The sequence below is a fragment of the Triturus cristatus genome, chromosome 3_2 (genome assembly GCF_964204655.1).
Source record: "Triturus cristatus chromosome 3_2, aTriCri1.1, whole genome shotgun sequence".
NCBI classification, from domain to species: Eukaryota; Metazoa; Chordata; class Amphibia; order Caudata; family Salamandridae; genus Triturus; species Triturus cristatus.
In genome coordinates, this window is record NC_140584.1 from 343217646 (window position 1) to 343239065 (window position 21420).

At 48.0% G+C, this 21420-nt stretch overlaps 1 protein-coding gene across 10 annotated transcripts in view; it reads right to left on the reverse strand.

Annotated features, from left to right (window-relative positions):
• Nucleotides 1–21420, reverse strand: part of SRRM1 (serine and arginine repetitive matrix 1) — a 639067-nt gene that overhangs the window by 312438 nt on the left and 305209 nt on the right. For 6 of the 10 annotated variants that reach the window (XM_085647826.1, XM_085647824.1, XM_085647832.1 and 3 more), the window contains 2 exons: nt 20071–20345; nt 18364–18444 (listed from right to left, as the gene is read on the reverse strand). In XM_085647826.1, the coding sequence (XP_085503952.1) occupies nt 18364–18444; nt 20071–20345 (356 nt within the window). The remainder of the gene's footprint in view (nt 1–18363; nt 18445–20070; nt 20346–21420) is intronic. The other 4 variants (XM_085647827.1, XM_085647825.1, XM_085647831.1 and 1 more) reach the window with 1 other exon arrangement.

The window sequence follows — 21420 nt, forward strand, 5'->3', positions numbered from 1 at the left end:
AGCTCTCTGGGAAGGTCGCGGTCTCGAGGGAGAGATTGATGACATTGCGCAGGTGGGGTCCGACTGGAGCTGCTGGCTTTGTTGAAGATGTGGTGCGGGAATGGGTCTGACGGGGAGCCGGAGTGGGTTGTGCTCATGGTCTTGATGGTGTCATCGATGCTCACACTGGTCCAGGCTAGCAGGCGGTCGTGGTCGATGGTGTGCGGAGAGTCTGTTGTGTTGCTGTCTGTTGGGGCTGTCTGGGTGTTGAAGCTGTAGTATGGATGTCTGCTATCTTGCGGTGGAAGAAAGTGGTGAGGGAGTTGCACAGGGCTTGCGACGGCGGGATGTCGTTGGTGTTGGAGCTGGGGTTGGAGAGTTACTTCACGATGTTGAAGAGCTCCTTGCTATTGTGTGTGTTGTTGTCGAGGCAGTCTTTGAAGGAGGTCCTCTTGGCAGTCCTGATGAGGTGATGGTGGTTGCGGGTGGCGTCCTTGTGGGCTACGTGGCTGTCTGGAGTCTGTTCGCTGTGCCATTTCTTCTCTAGTTTCCGGCAGGCTCGCTTGGAGGCTAGCAGTTCTGGGGTTAACCAGCTGGCCCTCTTGCTGGTGTCTCTGTGGGGGTGTTTCTTCAGTGGGGCGAGGGTGCTTGCGCAGTCGTCGATCCAGTGTCTGAGGCAGTGGGCAGCGTCGGTGGGTTTGGTGGGTGGGCTGAGAGCGAGGTTTGCATGTAGTTGGTCTTAGGTGATTTTTCTCCAGCAGCGGCGAGGGATCTGTTGGGTGTGGTGGTGTGTGGTGGGTTTCTGGAAGGAGAAGTGGATGCAGCGGTGGTCGGTCCAGAGGAGTTCGGTGGTGTGGCTGAAGGAGACGTGGGGGCTTGCGGAGAAGATGGGGTCAAGCGTGTGGCCGGCAGAGAGGGTAGGCGTTGTGACGAGTTGCCTCAGTCTGAGGTTGGCGAGGTTATCAATCAGGGTTGTCGAGTTGCTGTCGTCGTTGTTCTCAAGGTGAAAGTTCAGGTCTCCGAGGAGGATGTAGTCGGTGGAGGTCAGGGCGTGCATGCTGATGAAGTCGGCGATGGAGTCGCTGAACTGGGGTTGGGGTCCGGGGTTCTGTAGAGGAGGGAGCCTCAGAGGGTGGAGTTGGGGTCTGTGTGGATCTGGAAATGCATGTGTTCGACGCTCTCAGCACCACCGTCGGTGCTGGTCGTGACCCTGATGCTGTTCTTGTGGACGATGGCGATTCCTCCTCCGACTTCGTTGGTGCGGTTTCTGCGGGTGATCTTGTAGCCGTCTGGGATTGTTACGGCGATGTCGGAGGCGGAGGAGTCGTTTATCCAGGTTTCTCTCAGGAAGGCAACGTCGGGGGATGATGGGTCGAGCAGGTCCCAGAGCTCGACTGCGTGTTTGCGTGCAGAGCGGGTGTTCAGTAGGATGCATCAGAGGTGGTTGAGGTCTTTCTTGGCGGGTTGTTCGGCGGCTCTGAGGCTGGTGTAGCTGCAGTTCCGGAAGGTGAAGGGACTGTGTGTGCGCGTTTCGAGGCGGCCTTGATGCAGGTGTGGGTCCGTTCGGGGTTGAGAGCATGGAGTGTGCTGGCATCGTAGCGGTGGTGGTCGTTGCGGGTGCAGGGACCAGGGGTTCTGGCGCTGGGCGCGGTCCATGCGCGGACGGGTGCAGACGGGCTTGCCTTAGGCACGCTTTGGCGTGCCAGCGGTGCGGCTGCGCAGCGGCCACCATATATGGGGATGTGGGAGGGAGGAGAAGCTGGGAGGCGGGAGCAGTGAATGGGCAGCGAGGGGGGACGGGGCAGGAGCGGCGAGGGCACAATCAGGGGCAGCGAGGGGGAACAGTAGGCAAGAAAACGGGCACAAATCAGGGGCAGCGAGGGGGAACAGAAGGCAAGAGAATGGGCACAAATCAGCGGCAGCGAGGGGTAACAGAAGGCAAGAAAACGGACAAATCAGGGGCAGCGAGGGGGAACAGAAGGCAAAAGAGTGCACAGAATGAACGGGCAACGAGGGGAACAGAAGTCAAGCAAAACGGGCACAGATAAGAATGCAGGCACTGGGGGAGACAGGCGACAGCGGTCACAGACACCAGAAGACAGTATGGGCAGTACAGGGAAAGACAGACAGAGACAGTGATACAAACCTAAGGCCTACCACTGGCCACCAGGGATGAGGCGCAGGTGGTAAAGCGTTTTGGTTACAGTAGTGATTTTTAAGCAATATTTTGGTATTTTAAAAGTTGACAATTAGAAACTTTTTCTCCTAGAATCACCAATGTTATCCTACGGGAGGAATTTCACTTAGCAGGTAAGTGGGGTTATTGTTACTTTTTCTAACTCAGTGTTGGATCCTGGATCCAGCACTGGGGCATCACCTGTAAACAGTTGAAAGAATGTGTTTTGGTTATACAGGCGATTTTTTATGAATATTTGAAAGTTTGCAAAATCGACACTTAGAAACTTTTTCAGCAAAAACCAGGCAATGTTATCCTATGGAAGGAAATTCACATTATAGGTAAAGTATGTTCTCGTTACTTTTGTAATCCAGTGCTGGGCTCCTAGGTTCAGCACTGGAACATCTATCTAAAACAGGTAAATAATTACGTTTTCACAGTTGGTGCGATTTTTAAAGAATATTTGTAGTTTGCAACAACCGACAAGAAATTTCACAGAAAAACAGTGAATGGTTTCCTATGGGAGAAAATTGGGTTAGCGGTAAGTATGGCTGTAATTACTTTTCAGGGTTGGTGCTGGGCACCAAGATCAAGCACTGTGATCTCTCCTGATAGCAGGTGAGTATTTTTGTTTTTGTTACTCGGTTGATTTTAGGTGAATATTTTAAAGTTTAGAAACTCCGCACTTTCCAAGTTAAACGAGTCAATGTTACCCTATGGAAGAAAGGAATATGCTACTTACCAGCATGCATCTGTTCTTGGCATGTAGACCTGCAGAGCCACACACTTAGGATAGTAGATCGCCATCTGGTGTTGGGCTCGGATGCTTGCAGGTTGTTGTCTTCGGAAGAAGTCTTTGGTCACGAGATAGGTGACTCCTCCCTTGGACTACAGTGCGCATGGGTATCCACTCCATCCTCAGATTGTTTTTCGCCATGATGGGAAATGATGGAGTTTGTAAAAAGAGAGAGATGTCCATGTGTAATGTCTAAATAAGACGATGCTGGAACAGATACAGGTCCCGGGGAGGTGGGTGGGCGTGTGTGGCTCTGCAGCTCTACATGCCAAGAACAGATGCATACTGGTAAGTAGCATATTCCGTTGGAGGCATATGAGCTGCAGATGACACACTTAGGATAGACTATATAGCAGTGTCTCCCCTAGCAGTGGTCACCTGTATCGGTTGCAGCAGTTTGGAATAAGGTTTTAAGGATAGCCTGACCTACAGAAGCTTGTTGTTCTGCTTGAACGTCAACACATTAGTGTTTAGTGAAGGTGTGTGTTGTAGACTTACAAATATCTTCTAAGGGAATGTTTCCTAAGAATGCCATGGAAGCCCCTATTTTGCGTGTGGAATGTGCTCTAGGGGGAACTGATAGTGTGCGTTTAGCCTTGTGGTAGCATATTTGGATACATTTAACTATCCACCTGGCTATCCCGGATTTGGAAATGGGGTTGCCTTTATGTGGTGGAGAGAAAGCAACAAACAATTGTTTGGTTTTGCGGCATGATTTGGTTCTGTCAATGTAGTAAAGCAGGGCTCTTTTAACGTCTAAGGTATGAAGAGCTATTTCAGCTACCGAGTCCGGATATGGGAAGAACACTGGCAGCTCAACTGATTGGTTAAGATGGAACGGAGATGTGACTTTTGGCAGGAATTCCGGATTTGTTCTAAGAACCACTTTGCTGCAGTGTAATTGTAGGAATGGTTCTTGTGTGGTTAAAGCCTGGATTTCACTTACCCTTCTAAGCGATGTGATAGCAATAAGGAAAGCCACTTTCCATGTGAGGAACTGCAGTTCGCATTTATGCATATGTTCAAATGGGGTCCCATGAGTCTTGTAAGAACAATGTTTAGATTCCACACTGGAGAGGGTGGTAATCTGGGCGGAATAATTCTCTTAAGGCCTTCCATGAAGGCTTTAATCGCAGGTACTCTAAATAGTGACAAGTGTTGTCGATTTTGTAAGTAGGCTGCTAATGCTGCTAGGTGGAGACGTATGGATGAGTACGCTAAATTACATCTTTACATGTAGAAAGTAGCAAATGATGTTCTGGATGGATGCATCCAGTGGGCGTATATCATTGTTAGTGCAGTAAATGGCAAATCTTTCTATTTTGCAGCGTAGCAGGCTCTAGTGGTAGGTCGTCTGGCCTCTTTTATAATATTCATGAAGTCTGGCGGTAGGTTGAGGTAACCGAACTCAGACTTCAGGAGCCAGATCGCTAGATTCAGTTGACCTGGATCTGGGTGTCTGATTTCTCCATGGTTCTGGGTTAATAAGGACGGGGAGAGGCGCAGTTTTTGGTGTGGAACTAGAGAGATTTCCAGCAGTGTTGTGAACCAGGGCTGGCGTGCCCATGTGGGAGCTATTAGGATCAGTTTGAGAGACTGTTGCCGGAGCTTGCGTACCACGGATGGAATGAGTGGGAGAGGCGGAAAAGTGTACGCAAATCTGCCTGACCAGTTCATCCATATCACATTGCCCTTAGACTGTGGGTGGGGAAACCTGGCGGCGAAGGTTGGGAATTTTGCGTTTGTGTGTGGCGAACAGATCTATGTCTGGTTGGCCCCACTGTTGGAAAAAGGGGAGTAGGACTTGTGGATGTAATTCCCATTTGTGGATCTGTTGAGTCTGTCGACTTAACAGGTCGGCAATCTGATTGTGAACCCCTGGAAGGTGTTCTGCAAGTAGGTATATGTTCTGGGGAACGGCCCATCTCCAAATGTTCTGTGCAAGCTGGGACAGCTGGAGAGAATGTGTGCCTCTTTGTTTTTGTATATAATACATGGCTGTCATGTTGTCCGTAGGGATGAGGACAGTTTTGTTCTGGAGATGTATTTGGAATGATTTTAGTGCTAGGAATATTGCCAGTAGTTCCAGGTAATTGATATGGAGCACTTTCTGTTGAGTGGTCCATTTGCCCTGAGTGGTGTGTCCTAGGAGATGGGCTCCACATTCCGTGAGTGATGCGTCCGTTGTTAGAACTATTTGTGGAAGAGGCTCGAGGAACGGCCGCCCTTTGGACAGGTTTATTGTGTTCCACCATTTTAGAGAGCGATGTGAGCGGCTGTCCACCAACACCAGATCTGTTAGTTGTCCGTGAGCATGATTCCACCGACGTGCTAGACACTCTTGCAAGGGACGCATCTGTAGTCTTGCATAAGGCACAATGAAGATGCATGACGCCATCATGCCTATGAGTTGCATGAACACTCTTGCTGGAAGAGTGTTGGGTTTGAAATTTTGCGATCAGAGCTTTTATATTGGCTATGCTAGGGCTTTGGAAAGATTTATGGTGGCTCCCAGATATTGATGTATGTGGGAGGGTTGGAGATGAGATTTGGGATAGTTTATTGTGAATCCCAAGCTGTGTAAGAGTTGAATAGTTTGGTGAGTATGTAGAACGCATTTGTTGAATGAGTTGGCTTTTATTAGCCAGTCGTCTAGATACGGGAAGACATGAATTTGTTGTCTTCTGAGATGCGCTGCTACAACTGCTAGACATTTGGTGAATACTCTGGGCGCAGTTGTTACCCCGAATGGAAGGACTGTAAATTGATAGTGTTGTCCGTCCACCACAAACCTTAGGTACTTCCTGACAGCAGGATGTGTGTGAATGTGTAAATTAGGGTCCTTGAGATCTAGTGTGGCAAGGAAATCGCCTTGTTGTAGTAGTGGGAGCACTTGTTGAAGAGTGATCATATGGAAATGATCTGAGTTTATATAGAGATTTAGGGGTCTGAGGTCGAGTATTGGTCTTAGAGTCCCGTCCTTTTGGGGGATTAGGAAGTAGAGTGATTATACCCCTGTACCCTGATGTTGTAAGGGAACTGGTTCTATTGCGTGTTTTTGAAGCAATGAGAGAACCTCTTGTTTGAGGAGCGTAAGATGGTCTGGTGACATGGAACGCTGCTTGGGTGGTGTGTGTGTGTGTGTGTGTGTGTATGTGTGTGTGTGTGTGTGTGTGTGTGTGGGGGGGGGGGGTGGGTAGTGGTGAGTTCCAGGCAGTAACCATACTGGATAATTTGTCTTACCCACTTGTCTGTTGTGATGGAGTTCCGGAGAGGTAGGAACTGTTTGAGTCTTTCCCCGACTGGAGTGGAATGGTCTGGAGGGGGGGGGCGGGGGGGGGGGGGGGGGAGTGGAGGAAAGTCACTGTTTTGAGGCAGGAGAGGTACGAGTGTTGGTATTGCCTCGACCTCGTCCCTTGGTGTTGTTTCCTCTATATCTTCCTCGGGTGCATCGGAGTGATGGTGACGCCATGGTAAAGTGCTGCCCTGTTTACTAGTTGTCCAAACCCCAGGTGGTCATCTGGAGGTGATGGTTTGAAGGGATATGGTGTAGGGTCAGGCATATCTGGTAGATGGTACGCCCAATCATCCAATGGTGCGGTATCTGGATCCGTGAACGGATCATTAGGATCACCAGGATCACCCCCTAGGTCATCATCATCATCCTGTCGAGGTGGTGTATGTGATGGAGATGGTAGAGGTAAGGGTGGTATAGGCAGAGGGGTGGGGGTAGAAGGTCGTATGGGAGAGGAAGGAGGAATAGGTGATGTTGCCGAGTCCTTTCTTATAGGAACTGGGGCTGTTGTTGTGTCCAGTTTCCGTTTCTTACATGGCACTGCAGTGACATGTCCAGTCTTAGGATTAATATAGATCCTTTTTTGTGTTGGATCTGAATGGAAAAGTGGTTTCGGTGCGGATGAAGGTTTCGGTGCCGAAGTTAAGTCTTTCGGTTTGGGAAATTTCGGTGCCGGTTTATCTATGGGCCTCGATGTTTTCGGTACCGAGGTCGTCGGATCCGATTTCGGTGCCGAGGGGTCATTTGTCTTCGGTGCTTAAGGTGCCGGGGGTACAATTACATGCGGCTTGCTCGGGTCTGAGCCAATGGAAGGCTTATGTTTCTTCGGAGCCAAGACCGAAGGCGGGGCTTCTGAAGGGTGTTTTCAGTCTCAACTGAGGCCCGCTGGCAAAGTCTTGACCAATGCCTTTGGTTTTGGAGGGGTTGGGGCAGGGGCAGTGGTACTCATGCATTGCCCAGGAGTAATGGGGTCGTCCGAGTCGTCTGCTTTTGTGATGATTTGAAGTTCCTCAGAATTTTCTTTCAGGACATCGGGATCCTCAAAGATGTTTTCTGGTTACGGGGCTGGTTTGTGTGCCATGATATGGCGTAGAGCTCTTCGATCCCGAATGGTCTTTTTGGATCGAAATGCTACACAGGATGGACAGCTGGCTTCGTCGTGTTCCGGTGATAGGCACAGGTTGCAGACTTTGTGATGGTCACCGTGCAGAAATTTTGCTCCACACTGGGGGCATTTTTTAAACGGCGTCCTTTCCATGAGCCGTAGGCCTCATGGCGTGGATAAGCCCAACCGGCCGCATCGACGTCCGGAATCGAGCCGATGAATTCGATGTCGAGTGAAGGTGCTTCGATGTAGTTGTTAGAAGTGTTTTCGCTTCGAAAAGCTTGTATTTGAGATTTTCAACCGGAGTGGAAAAGTTACATCCGAACCCAATGGCGGAAAAAAATCTGAGGATGGAGTGGATACCCATGCGCACTGTAGTCCAAGGGAGGAGTCACCTATCTCGTGACCAAATACTTCTTCCGAAGACAACAACAACCTGCAAGCATCCGAGCCCAACACCAGATGGCGATCTACTATCTTAAGTGTGTGATCTGCAGCTCATATACTTCGAACAGAGAGTTATCGGCTTTTGGGTAAGTACTCGACTGGCAGAGTTTAGGTTCTGGGCATAGACTCAGGGGTCTCCCAGGGTCAGGTAAGTACAGCTGTTACACCCTCAGCGGCACGGGGCAGCCGGGTGCAGAGTGAGTTAGCCCCAATGTTATCCTATGGGAGGCAGGGGGCCCTTGGTTGGTGGCTGCTAGCTAGCAGGCCACGCGGCTGTGGGAGCTGGGCTCCTGGTCACTTGCTCCGGGCAAATGGGGAAGCAGAGTAGAGATTGCACTGCCAGGGGCACTTAAGCGGCTGGGTGCAGGGTGCTTTTGAGCCGTCGGGCGCTCAGTGGATTGCAGTGGGGAAGCTCAAAAACAAAGGCTGCAAGCTCAGGGACCAAGATTCTTCAGGTGTGACCACCACTTCGAGAGGTAAGTTGAGTAGTTGGGAGCATAGGTAGGCACCCAGGAGTTGGGCGCAGAGGGCACCGGGGTGCCTTTTGGTGTCGGGAAATCTTACAGTCTGCTGGTCGCGGTTGGAGGGGTCCCTGGTTCTGAGGCTGCAGGCGTCGTCAGGAGCGTCAAGGTGGGTCCTTGGGTGCTGGATTCGGGGGTCACAGGCGCTCGGGGGACGTCCTCGGGGTCTTTGTCCACTCCAGCACAGGCCAGGCTTGGCGGGTGCAGAGTTCGCGGTTCCTGGCTGATGCCAGGGGTCAATTACTTGCTTTGAGCAATACCACTGCTCGTGTGAGTCCCAATTGCTTAGAGTCGGAAGGTAGCCAGGTCCTCCGGGGTTTGTGAGGTTGCTGGCCACGGGAGATGCCACGGTTTAGCAGGAGCAGGTTCGAGGGTCGACAGGCCGGTAGCGCTGGGGCCAAAGCAGTTGGGGTCTTCCTCTTGTTAGCAGCTGCAAGGCAGGTCTTCTTGTTTCTTGATCTTCTTTGCTGTTTCGGAATCTGCATCTAAGGAAGGTAGGTTCAGGGTGCCCCTAAATACTAAATTTAAGGGCGTTACAGGTAGGTAGGTAACCTACCTGTGCCAACCACTGGGTCCCTGCCCTGGGGTTGGCACATGTCCTATCCTGCCAATCTCCTGTGGGAGGGGGGCAGTAGCCGAGTTGTGATTTGTCAGGGTTTGTATGAATACAGAAATGCACCCCCAACAACTTGGGGTGTGTCCCCCAGGCGCGTAGTTAGTCCTCCAAAATGGGTTTCAAAAGATTATACTTGATTCTTCAATATGTTGAAAACTTTATTTGTTATTTCAAATTCATCATGAGCGTTTTTTTTCACTTCAAACGCATTACGAAAATTATGACATTAATTGTATATTCCCAATGCATTTCGGCGTGAGCCTTCATCAGGGGAACTCCGGTGTGAAAAGCGTAGAAGTGTGCTCACAGATTCGATCACGAACGTGATCGAATCTGTGAGCACACAATCATTTGTCAGGGTTTCCCATCTTCAAGATGGCGAGAGCCCGGAGATGTGCTTCACCTCGCCTCCCCCACCTGAGGGGTGGGGTTGGCAGAGGCTGGCACACCCCCTGTGCTATCTTGGGGTTTCAAGCCAGTCTTCCCTACCAGAGTGGGGGTTAGAACCAGTAGGGGCCAGTTGCTGAATACAGCAAGTGGCCTGGAGAAGCTCACAAAGCCGGCATGCCTTTGTGAGCTTCTCCTGCCCATCCTGGGGGAGGAGACCTAGCACCTCACTCAGGATGTGCATGGTTGCAGGCCCAGGAGAGCGGATGGCTCTCTACCCAGGAGTCCAGCAACACGTCTGCTGTGTGACAACCTAGGCAGCCCCTCAGACAAGACGTGGATTGTAGGTTAGGTTCAGGGGGCATCTCGAAGATGCCCTCTGTCGTGCATTGTACATTAAATCCCACACTGGCATCAGTGCGGGTTTAATATGCTGAGAAGTTTGATACCAAACTTCTCCGTTTTCAATGAAGCCATCATGGTGCTGTGGAGTTCGTGTTGACCATCTCCCAGCACCATATATTCTTAAATGGCAGCACTGCACTTACAGTGCCCAGGAATGGACCTCGGTACTGTGAGGAAAGGGGGTGTGCCAGCCTGTGCCAACCTCCACCCTTCAGGTGGGAGAGGCGAGGTGAATTACAACTCCGGGCTCCGGCCATCTTGAGGATGGAGAGCCCTGCCCAATTACAGCTAGGCTCCTTACCCACTCCCACTGGAGAGGAGCACGATAGGGGGGTGTACTCACCCCAGGACAGGGACCCATTGGTCACTGCCCTCACCCTACCTGTAACGCCCCTAAATTTAGCATTTAGGGGCACCCTGAACCTTCCTTCCTCAGATACCGATTCGAAAACAAGCAAGAAGATCAAGAAACCAGAAGACCCACCGCACAGCTGCTAACAAGAGGACGACACCAACTGACTTGGCCCCAGCCCTACCGGCCTGTTGATCCTTGAACCTGCTCCTGTGGAACTTCGGCGCCTTCAGTGGTCAGCAAACTCAAAAACCTCGGAGGACCGGACCACCTTGAGACTCTACCAAGACTGGGACTCCCACGAGCAGCAGTTTTGCTCAAACAGCAATACCCCTGGTGCCAGCCAGGAACCGCGAATCCGGCACTCTGCACCCGCCGAGCCCGGCCTGTGCCCGAGTGGACAAAGACCCTGAGGACGTCCCACCGGCGATTCTGACCTGGAATCCAGTGCCCAAAGACCCTCCTCGACGACCCAGGCGCCTAAAGCCTCAGAACCAGGGACCCCTCCAAACGCGACCAGCAGAGGGTAAGATTTTGCGACGTCAAAAGACACCCCTGCACCCGGTGCCCCATGGCCCCCTGTGCCCAACTCCTGGGTGCCTACCTATCCTCCAAGATCCCAACTTACCCCTCGAAGTGCCGGTCGCTCCTGAAGATCCTCCATCCCGAGCCTGCAGCCTTTGTTCACTTTCCAAGATCTCCATTGAATAACATTGAGCGCCCGACGGCCCTTAGGGGCCATCTCTGGTCACAAGGCCTTGGGTACCTAGTGTACCATTTACCAGGGGCGGACATGTGGCCAGAGATGCCAACTGGGTTTAGGCTTCAACACAGTTTTAGGGAAGGAACATAGGCCCTGGGTACCTGATTGGCAGGAGCCCAGGGCACACTCAGTCAAAGTACATCAGCAATTCAGCAAAAAGTGCGGGCATACCATGCAAGAAAGATGGCACTTTCTCCCAGTCCCCCATTGCAAAGAGGGTGCCCGATGTCGAAACGGCACCCTGCACCTGGCCGCCCTAGTGCTGCTGAGGGTGCACTTTTGGTGCAACTGTGTTTCCCCATTTGCCCTGAGCTAAAGTCCAGGAGCTTTGCTTTCACAACAGAATGGCCTGCTCGTCAGCAGCCACCAACTGGAGGCCCTCTACCCCCCATTGGATAACATTGTGCCTCAGCACCCGGCCGCCTTAGTGCCGCTGAGGGTTTAACGAGAGTGCATCCCTGACCCTGGGGGAACCCTGAGTCTAACCCCAGAACCTCAACTTTCTCTACCGAATACTTACCCTAAAGCCGATAACACTATTTTCCGCCATAGGTGTGAGAAAGTGCCATAGGAGCCCAGAAGTGGATTACAAAAGTAACGAGAACATACTTTAGCTATAATTTGAATTTCCTTCCATAGGATTTTTGCTGAAAAAGTTGTGTGGATTTTGCAAACTTTCAAATATCCGCCTGTATAACCAAAACACATTCTTTCAACTGTTTACAGGTGATGCACCAGTGCTGGATCCAGGATCCAACACTGAGTTAGAAAAAGTAAAAATAACCCCACTTACCTGCTAAGTGAATTTCCTCCCATAGGATAACTTTGGTGTTTCTGTGAGAAAACATTTCTAAGTGTAAACTTTAAAAATACCAAAATATTGCTTAAAAATAGCTATTGTAACCAAAACACTTTTACTCAATTGTTTAGAGGAAATGTCCCAGGACTGAATCCAGGATCCAGTCCTGTGGTTAGAAAAGTAACCCTTAAAGTAACTAATTGCATTAAACTAGAAATTCCCATTGAGCTCAATGTATTATTGTGTTTGAAACTGTGTTGCCTATTGCAACCACTGTAACTATTATATTCAAAAGTTTATTGCCTACTGAAAAGTATTTATCTAAAGCCTCTCAGTCAGAGAAAGAATATGTTGAAATCTATTGTTGGTTCTAAAATAAAACATTCATATTTTTTTTTACAAAACGATTGGCCTAGCGTTCAATTCTTGAGTGTGTGAGACCATTTGCTGACTGAGTGTGTGCAACAAATGCTTTACACTGTCCTATGATACTGCCTTACTGCTCGACCAAGCTACCACTTTGGAGAGTAAGGTTATATCTAACTTTGGCCTCTGCCAAACCTCTGGGGACTGTGGAATCTGTGCACACTGAACCTTACTTTGGTGCAGCATATACAGAGCCACTTTCTTACATCGGGCTTAATACCCTATGGCCATTTCCGAACACATTTGACTGTCAAATCTTCCAAAAATTGCCAGAGAATCTGCTGCTCTAACTGTTAATGCAGCCATGCTGGGAGAAACATTTGGCAATTGTGTCCAACAGACGCCCTTACCTATCTGGTGATATTATGATAGGGGTAGCAGGGTTCAAAGAGCATCTCTGAGCTGCTTGGCTTATCACTAAATCTGGTTGCCGTTGTCCAATGAGGCATGCAGGGGCGTCATCTGGTGGCTTGTACTTTTTATCCAACCTGGGCAGAAAAGCTGTGACTGTTGCTGGGCTCTTCATTATAGGCAACACTTCTTGCCAAATAAAATCTGTAATAGGGCCAGCCCTTAAAATTTTTTTTATTGGTTCCTTAAAATCATACAGAAAGCAGTCTGCTTGGTCCAGAAAGGCAATTGGAAGCGTTTCGTCACCTTTTCCATTATATTATGGAATCCTCCAATATCATCCGGAAGAGAGTCCACCAGAGGAGTGTGAGAAAGTGCCATCTTTCTTGCATGGTATGCCCCCACTTTTTGCTGAATTGTTGAATGTACTTTGACTGAGTGTGCCCTGGACTCCTGCCAATCAGATACCAAAGGCCTATGTTCCTTCCCTAAAAAAAAAAAAAAAACCACAAACCCAAATTGGCAAACCCTGGCCACGTCAGCCCCTCGTAAATGGTACCCAAGGCCTCTAAGGGCTGCAGCACTCATTGTGCCACCCGTAGAGGCCCTGCACCCTAACACACACACACTGCCCTTGCAGGCTGAGTGTACAAGACAAAACCAAGAGTCGACATGGCGCACATCCCTGTGTGCCATGCCCACCACCTACACTGCCCTGGCATATATCAGCCACCCCTCTAGCTGGGTGCCCTATGCCAGTGGTGTGGGCACATGAGCATGAGCCCTGTGCCCCTACAGTACCCAGGTCCATTCCTGGGCACTGTAAGTGCAGTGCTGCCATTTAAGAGTACATGGTGCTGAGAGCTCGTCAAACACGAACTCCATAGCACCATAATGGCAACACCGAAGACTGAGAAGTTTGGTATCAAACTTCTCAGCACATTAAATCCACACTGATGCTAGTGTGGGATTTAATGTGCCAAGCACCACAGAGGGCATCTTACAGATGCCCCCTGAAACCCAACCTACAATCCACGTCTGGTCTGAGAGGCTGCCTAGGCTGCCACACAGCAGACATGTTGCTGGATCCCTGGGTAGCAGAGCCCCTGGTCTCCTGGGCCTGCAACAATGCACATCCTGGGCGAGGTGCTAGGTCTCCTCCCCCAGGATGGACAGGGGGAAGCTTCAAAGGCCGCCTCTGTGAGCTTCCCCAGGACACTGGCAGGCCCCACTCTGGCGGGAAGCCTGGACGGAAACCCCAAATAAGTACAGGGGATGTGCCAGCCTGCCAACCCCACCCCTCAGGCGGGGGAGGCGAGGTGAAGCACATCTCCGGGCGCTCAATCTTGAAGATGGGAGGCCCAACCCAATCAGGACTAGGCTACTGCCCCCCTCCCGCAGGAGAGTGGCAGAATAGGGGGTGTACCCACCCCAGGACAAGGACCCATTGGTCCCTGCCCTTTACCTACCTGTAACACCACTAAATCTAGTACTTAGGGGCACCCTGAACCTTCCTTCCCCAGATTCCAGAATACAGAGAAGAGCAAGAAAAAAGAAGACCTGCCGTGCAGCTGCTAAGAAGAGGAAGACACCAACTGCTTTGGCCCCAGCCCTACCGGCCTGTTGACCCTCGAACCTGCTCCTGCTACATGCCGGCACCTCTTGTGGCCAGCAACCTCACCAACCCCGGAGGGCCTGGCTACCTGGGACTCCCATGAGCAGAGGCTCTGCTCAAAATCAGCTCTAATGCCTGGCAAACCGCAAACCCTGCACACTCTGCACCCGCCAAGCCTGGCCTGCGCCGGAGTGAGCAAAGACCACGAAGACGACCACCCGGCGGCTGTGACCCGGAGTCCGGCACCCAAGGACTTCCCTCGACGCTCCTTACACCTCAGAACCAGGTACATCCCCCCCCAACCGCAATCAACTGAGGGTAAGATTTTCTGACACCAAAAGGCACCCCTGCACCCGGTGCCCTGCGGCCCCCTGTGCCCAACTCTTAGGTACCTACCTATCCTCCGAGCTTGCAGCCTTTTTCCAACCAGGAGCTTTCCCATTGAAATCAATTGAGCGCCCGAAGGCCCAAAAGCACCCTACACCCAGCCGCCCGAGTGGCCTTGGCAGTGTAACCTCTACACCCATCTACTTCCCCATTTGCCCTGAGCAAGTGACCAGGAGCACAGCTCCCACAGCCGCGTGGCCTGCTAGTCAGCAGCCACCAACCAAGGGCCCCCTGCCTCCCATCGGATAACATTGGGCCCAACTCGCTCTGCTGCCCCAGTGCCGCTGAGGGTGTAACAACTGTACCTACCTGACCCTGGGAGACCCCTGAGTCTGTGCCCAGAACCTTAACTTTGCCAGTCGAGTACTTACCCAACAGCCAATAACTCAATTTTCTCCATAGGGTAACATTGACTGGTTTCTTCTGAAATTTCTTCTAAGTGTGGAGTTTCTAAAACTTAAAATATTTACCAAAAATCAGCCGAGTAACGAAAACGAAAATACTCACCTGCTATTAGGAGAGATCCCAGTGCTGGATCTTGTTGCCCAGCACTGACCATGAAAAATATTCACAACCGTACTTACCAGTAACCCAATTTTCTCCCATTAGAATCATTGACTGTTTTTCTGTGAAATTTCTTCTAAGTGTCGATTTTTGCAAACTTCAAATATTCTTTAAAAATCGTGCTAACTGTGAAAACGTAATTACTTACCTGTTTTAGGTAGAGGTCCCAGTACTGAGTCTAGGCACCCAGTACTGGATTACAAAAGTAACAAGAACATACTATACCTGCAACTTGAATTTTCATCCATAGGGAATCATTTGACTGTTTTCTATGAAATTTTTTCTGTCAACTTTTAAAATAGCAAAATATTGCCTAAAAATCATAACAGTAACTAAGTTGACTTTTATCAATCGTTTCTAAGAACTGTCCCAGGACTGAATCTAGGATCCAGTCCTGGAGTTACAAAAGTAATCCTGAAAGTTATCTATTGCAAATATCTTGAAACTTCCATAGAACTCAATGCATTATTGTGTTTGAAATTGTGTTGCCTATTACAACAACTAGTAACTATCTACAAAAGCCAATTGCATACTGCAAAAGTATTTACCTAAAGCATCTCATTCCGAGAAAGAATATTTTAATTCCTATTGTTGGTTCTAAAATAAAACAAGCCTATATTTTTTTTATATATAAACCGTTGGCCTAGAGTTCAGTTATAGAGTGTGTGAAACCATTTGCTGACTGAGTGTGTGCAACAAAATGCTTTGCACTGTCCTCGGATACTGCCTTACTGCTCGACCAAGCTACCACTTTAGAGAGTAAGGTTATATCTAACTTTAGCCTCTGCCAAACCTCTGGGGAATGTGGACTCTGTACAACCTGTACCTATTTGGGAACAGTATATGCAGAGCCACTTTCTCACAAGGAGCACTAGGAGGAGATGGTGTAGTTATTAAATAACCATCCCACTCATTGATAGTGGAAGCACGATCCCTTATCCCTCCCTCATCTACTTCTTGATCCCCGAACACATAATGGTCATGAGTCTGGGGTTCTGCCAGAGGTAATTTAGATAGAGCGGTTCCTGGAATTTGAAAAATGCACGGTCTAGGGAGGCGTTTTTTGTGCAGACTGAGCTGAAGGTGGAAGTAGAGGAGCAGGAGTACAAGAAACAGGTTCTGGAAACCGTTTAAGGTAGTCCTACAACATTCCCTGTAGATACTAAATCCAAGGGCATTTGTATTGAACGCTCTTGAGGAATATATTCAGGATAATGTTGGTGTTCCCCCTCAATTTACCTCTTCATCAAAGTCTTGGCATTTTACATTTAATTCTGAAGGGCTATGAGCCTCTTTGAAAAGACTCATCAGATTCTTCCTCCAATAGGATAGCTGGTGGGAAAGGCAACACCTTGCTTGGAGACGTGTGAACTGGTAGAAGTACTAAACCAAAATTGAACAGGGCGATGGACTAGTCAGGTTGCACCTCACTTAGTCAATGCAATTTGATGTTGAGATTTGTGCACAAATCCTCCAGCACATGTCGACCTTTATTGCCACTGTAAACAGATTTCGAATTTTGATGAAAGCAAGGAGGTGTACCAAGAAAGCAGATTTAGTCCATTGTGATGCTTGAAGAAAATTCTTTTTCAATGGTTCGTGAACATTCAATGAACAACCAGCCAAATCTTTTCGTTCCCAAGATACATTCATGGAACTTCATCAGGGCTCTATAATGAAAAAGGATAGTGCGCCGTAAGAATACATCATGAATCTGTTATTGCCTTATGATAAAAGGAAAATTCCAGGCATACAGTCGGACACCTTGCTACGTGTCTAAACTTCTCTTCTGTGGTTCCTTGTTGAAGTATGTCAGCTTTAAACTTATCAAAATAAGAAAGATGTGACACTGGAACCAGAGCAGTTAACAGTGCTGCAGATGACAGATTGTGGGCCTTGGTCGATGATCAATCCCTCAAAGAGGATTTTAACATTTTCGCAGGCAAAACCAGATTTTCTAAAGGAGGTATTGTCGAAGAGGCTGTCTATGTCGACGGTAATGCCGTCGACGAATGTTCCATCGACTGTGGTCTCTTCGGGATATCCGTCTACATGGATTTCTTAGTCGATGATGCACAATCATTATCTGTCGACTAGTGTTTAGAAAAACGCTTCGTCGACGAGGAGCCGTTGATGATAACAGTCTACAGGTAACAATGGTCGTCGACGCTGTCGGATACTAAGATATTATCAAAGGTGATGACGCTGTAGTGAATGTAGGTGTTAGCGTCGATGTCTGAGAGCAGCATCGACGATGTCGATGGAGAAAACGATGTAGAACTCCTCATTTTTTTCAGTCTGAGAAGATCCTGTTTTCAACGGGAGGGATTTAGAAGACATTTTGCAGAGAACAGGTTTCTCTGATGGCGTAGAAGGCTCAGAAGGAACCTTTAAAGAAGGTCTTTGGGAGACTTTTTCTGATATTTCCTGGAATGAACGGGTATTCAGAAGCCCCCTTTTCTGATGATCTCCTGCTTTTTTGAGATTTGGCAGAAGTACAGTTATCATCAATCTCCGCCGCAGAAACAGGATTGTCTTAAGATTGAAGCCTCTGCAACCACAATAAAAGTCTTCCCGGTCGGTCCTTGAGGGTGTTCTGTTTAAAAGAGCGACATATCTTACAGTCTTTTTTATGAGGATCATCAACATAAAGGATCGTTTTTACAACATGACCTAAATAATCCCTTTTTTGAACGGTCTGACATGTTTAGAAAGTCCCAAGGGATACAGAAAGTAATACATATCTGACCTGCTAGAAGTTTCTAGAAACCAGAAGAAACAACTGAGCAGAGCTCAGGGAAACTCACTTCACACAATGTGCGGTAGAAAATCTGAGGGAACTAGCCTCTGTAGGGAAGGTTCTAGAGGGTGCAGTCGCATTGAATTCATGGCCTAGTGTCATCTTAGCCGATGCTACTTATATAATTGCTTTGCTATAATACAGTGGGACTCAGACGATGGGAAATGATTCAAGCATGTGAATCTATGAAAGTAAAAACAGCTGACAATATAATGCTAGAGGAACAAAAAGGGAAGGTGTTACCACAATGTTCTTCACAGTTCTACTACTCCTCTTTTGTGTGCCATAAACATTATGTTTGTTATATCAATTTGACACATTTAGATGACTTACATACTTCATGAACACAAGAGGTTTAACAACTAAAGAGAGCTATGAACCCTATATCCGAAAATATCGTGGTGCACAGCAGCAGAGAGAAATAAGAGGCTCGGAATAGTCTTAACTAATATATTATTTTTAAATTAATGCATGCGACTGGGAAGAAAAAAAAAAACAATCAGGAAAATGACACAATGTAAAGCAGTAAATGTATCAAGAATTATACTTGGATGGTAAGCATAAGACAAACAGTCATACCAGATTCTGACAATTCCACTCTTTTAGGTTTTGGAGCTTGGGGTGGTGAAGACCTTTTTTCTAGGATTTTGTGTTTTGGTCCTGAGAAGAAAGCACACACATTTCAAACCTCAATAAAAATGTCTCAATTTGTGTCACCAAAGGCTATGTGCATTTCATGAGCACCTTTCACAGTAAGAACTATGTATTTATTAGCTAGATTGGATCTCCAGAAATGGATCTTCAAGAGATTCAAATCGTCTAGACAAATATCATAAATCAGATACAATAATGGGACACAATACTAACTAAATTCTTAAAGTAGCAAACCCTTGTCTGGAAACGTATTGGTCCCGATGCAACAGGAACAGTCCCGTTCAAACTGCCAGGGCAACGTTTGTTCCCATCTGAAGGGGGCCTTCTCTTGCAGTTCATGCTGGATGATTCCTGTTGGAGATGGACCAAAACTGATTCACAAACACCAGGCCGCTGTCCATATAGTCATAGTTGTTGAATATTAATGACTGGAATTCAACCCTGAGCAACTGTCAGTGGCTGAGATTAATTCAAGCATTCCTTTCATCACGTTGGTGCTTGTTACACTTTAGCGCAACAGGTATGTTCAGATGTGAGTTTCGGCTCACAGTGACATAGAAATCAAACTATAACTCACTGTTGAGGACCGAGTAGGCTGAAAACGGTCTGAGGTTGCTTGCGTTACCATCTGGAGCAGAGGTGGACTAGCAATTGGGGCAGGACACTTCCTATGTAAACAGAACCAGGGCGGTCTGGAGTAGCATAGTGGGCAGAAAATGATGGATTGTCAGACGCTGAGATTAAATCAAGCATTCCATCATTTCATTATTAGAATTGAGAAAAATTCGGAGAAAAATATTTCTGTGGTACATAAAGGAAGTGACTAAAGGAAGAAATTTGTTCTCTGTAGGTGGCTCTTGTGGAAGATCTTTACATCGGAGTTCTTGCGCAGACAAAAGCAACTAGGTATGTCCCATGAGTTTGTATGGTGCTTCCTAGGTTATGGTAAACATGCAGACACCGCACAGTTAAAGTAAAAGCTTCAGCTCTCCCTTTAAAGAGAAAGGTGTCAAACTGCAAAGGACAAAAAGCTGGGCCATACATTACATAACGCAAAAGACTCAAGGAACACAACCACCATGTCGATCTGTATCCACCAGATAAAGCAAAAAATCCATCTTCTCTGGTTACATTTAAAACATCCCTTACTGTAATGAGCAATGATCAGAGGCACTTGAGGCTGAAGCCAATAATGTTCCCATCCACTAAACCCTTGGATTGGAACTTTCATAGCCAATACGATCAAGCATAACACACATTAACTAAGAGCCAAAGACAAGTAATCATGTTAGTGATATACTTTCAAGATGTCCCCTCACCCATTTCCCAGGAACAGCAGTACAGACTGAAAAGGCCAGACATCAATTGTAATGGTTAAGGGCTAGTTAGTGATGTAATTTATCTCTTGCTTAACCTTGCCCTTTGTAAACAGAGTCACTTGTAACTATGCAAGAAACATACTTTCATTGAAGGTTTAAGCCAATAAGGCATTTTGAACACACCATTTGTGTGCAATTTAAGCAGCACAACTATTAGATGATACCTTAAGGAAGGTAACCTAGAAATAGCTTAGGTTTATGGTGATAGCTCTGTTTTGAATAAAGCACTTTTACAATTGATAATCAGGTTCACCTGAGAATCTACCTGGAGACACCGAGCCGCGACCTTTCCTTTGACGACTGGATTGCTGAGGAGAGGGAGATCTGCGTCCTTTTTGAGGGGGGCTAGGAGGTGGAGCTGGCCTGTGCCGCCTTCTAGGAGGGCTGCCAGAAGGAGACCTGCGAGGCTTACGAGGAGGACTTGATGAAATTCGCTTTGGTGGTTTCTTTGGAGGAGGTGGCGTCTTTGAACGCGAGGAAGAGGAAGACGAACTGCTGCCAGATAAAGAAGCTGATGAATGGCGTCTTCTGTAAAACAGATGCTAAATGTTAGTGGTACCCTTCAGAGAGCTGCAATTGTGAAAGATATCTTATTTTAATATTTTTAGAAATTATTCAGCCAACAATGCCCAAATATGTATTGCAAGATACAAAGCAGCAGTGGTCTACTACAACCTGCAATTAAAAAAAACATGTTTGGGGTTATTTTTAAGTCAAATGTGATACAGCAGTTACTCAGATATGTCTTAATCAAAACCTTGTAAATGGAGTTTTGAAAGAAAGACCTACAACCATGGACAATTTTGCCATGCAGTTAACTATACACTTTAACAGAGAAAGAAATTTGACATTTAAGGAGAATATCCCATTGAGCTCTTGGCAAATGTTTTTATCAGATATTTGACATTTCCGGGGTCTTCATTGCCCTTTTTGGTGGCCAAAAAAAAATGTGGAACTCTGGTTCTCTATGGACTACTGTAAGAAAGTGGGTTTCTGTAGCAGTAATCCCCCCTTTTTTGCCTAATAGCTGATGCACTTTTCCTTGTTGTGCCCTGGGCTCCTGCCAATCAGGTGCCTGTGTTCCTTCCCTAAAAACTGCCCAACAGCCAAAACCCAAATTGGCAAACCCTGGCCACATGTCAGCCCCTGGTAAATGGTACCCTAGGAACCCAGGGCCTTGTGGCCAGGGAAGGCCTCTAAGGGCTGCAGCACTCATTGTGCCACCCTTAGAGGCTCTGTACCCTAACACACACACACACACACACACACACTGCCCTTGCAGGCTGGGTGTCTGGATAAAAGACAAAACAGAGAGTCTACATGGCACACATCCCGGTGTGCCATGCCCACAACCTACACTGCCCTGGCATACATCAGCCACCCCTCTAGCTGGGTACCCTATGCCAGTGGTGTGGGCACAGAGGCAGGAGCCCTGTGCCCCTACAGTACCTGGTCCATTCCTGGGTCCTGTAAGTGCAGTGCTGCCATCTAAGAGTATATGGTGCTGGGAGCTTGTCAAACACCAACTCCACAGCACCATAATGGCAACACTGAAGACTGAAGTTTGGTATCAAACTGCTCAGCACATTAAATCCACACTGAT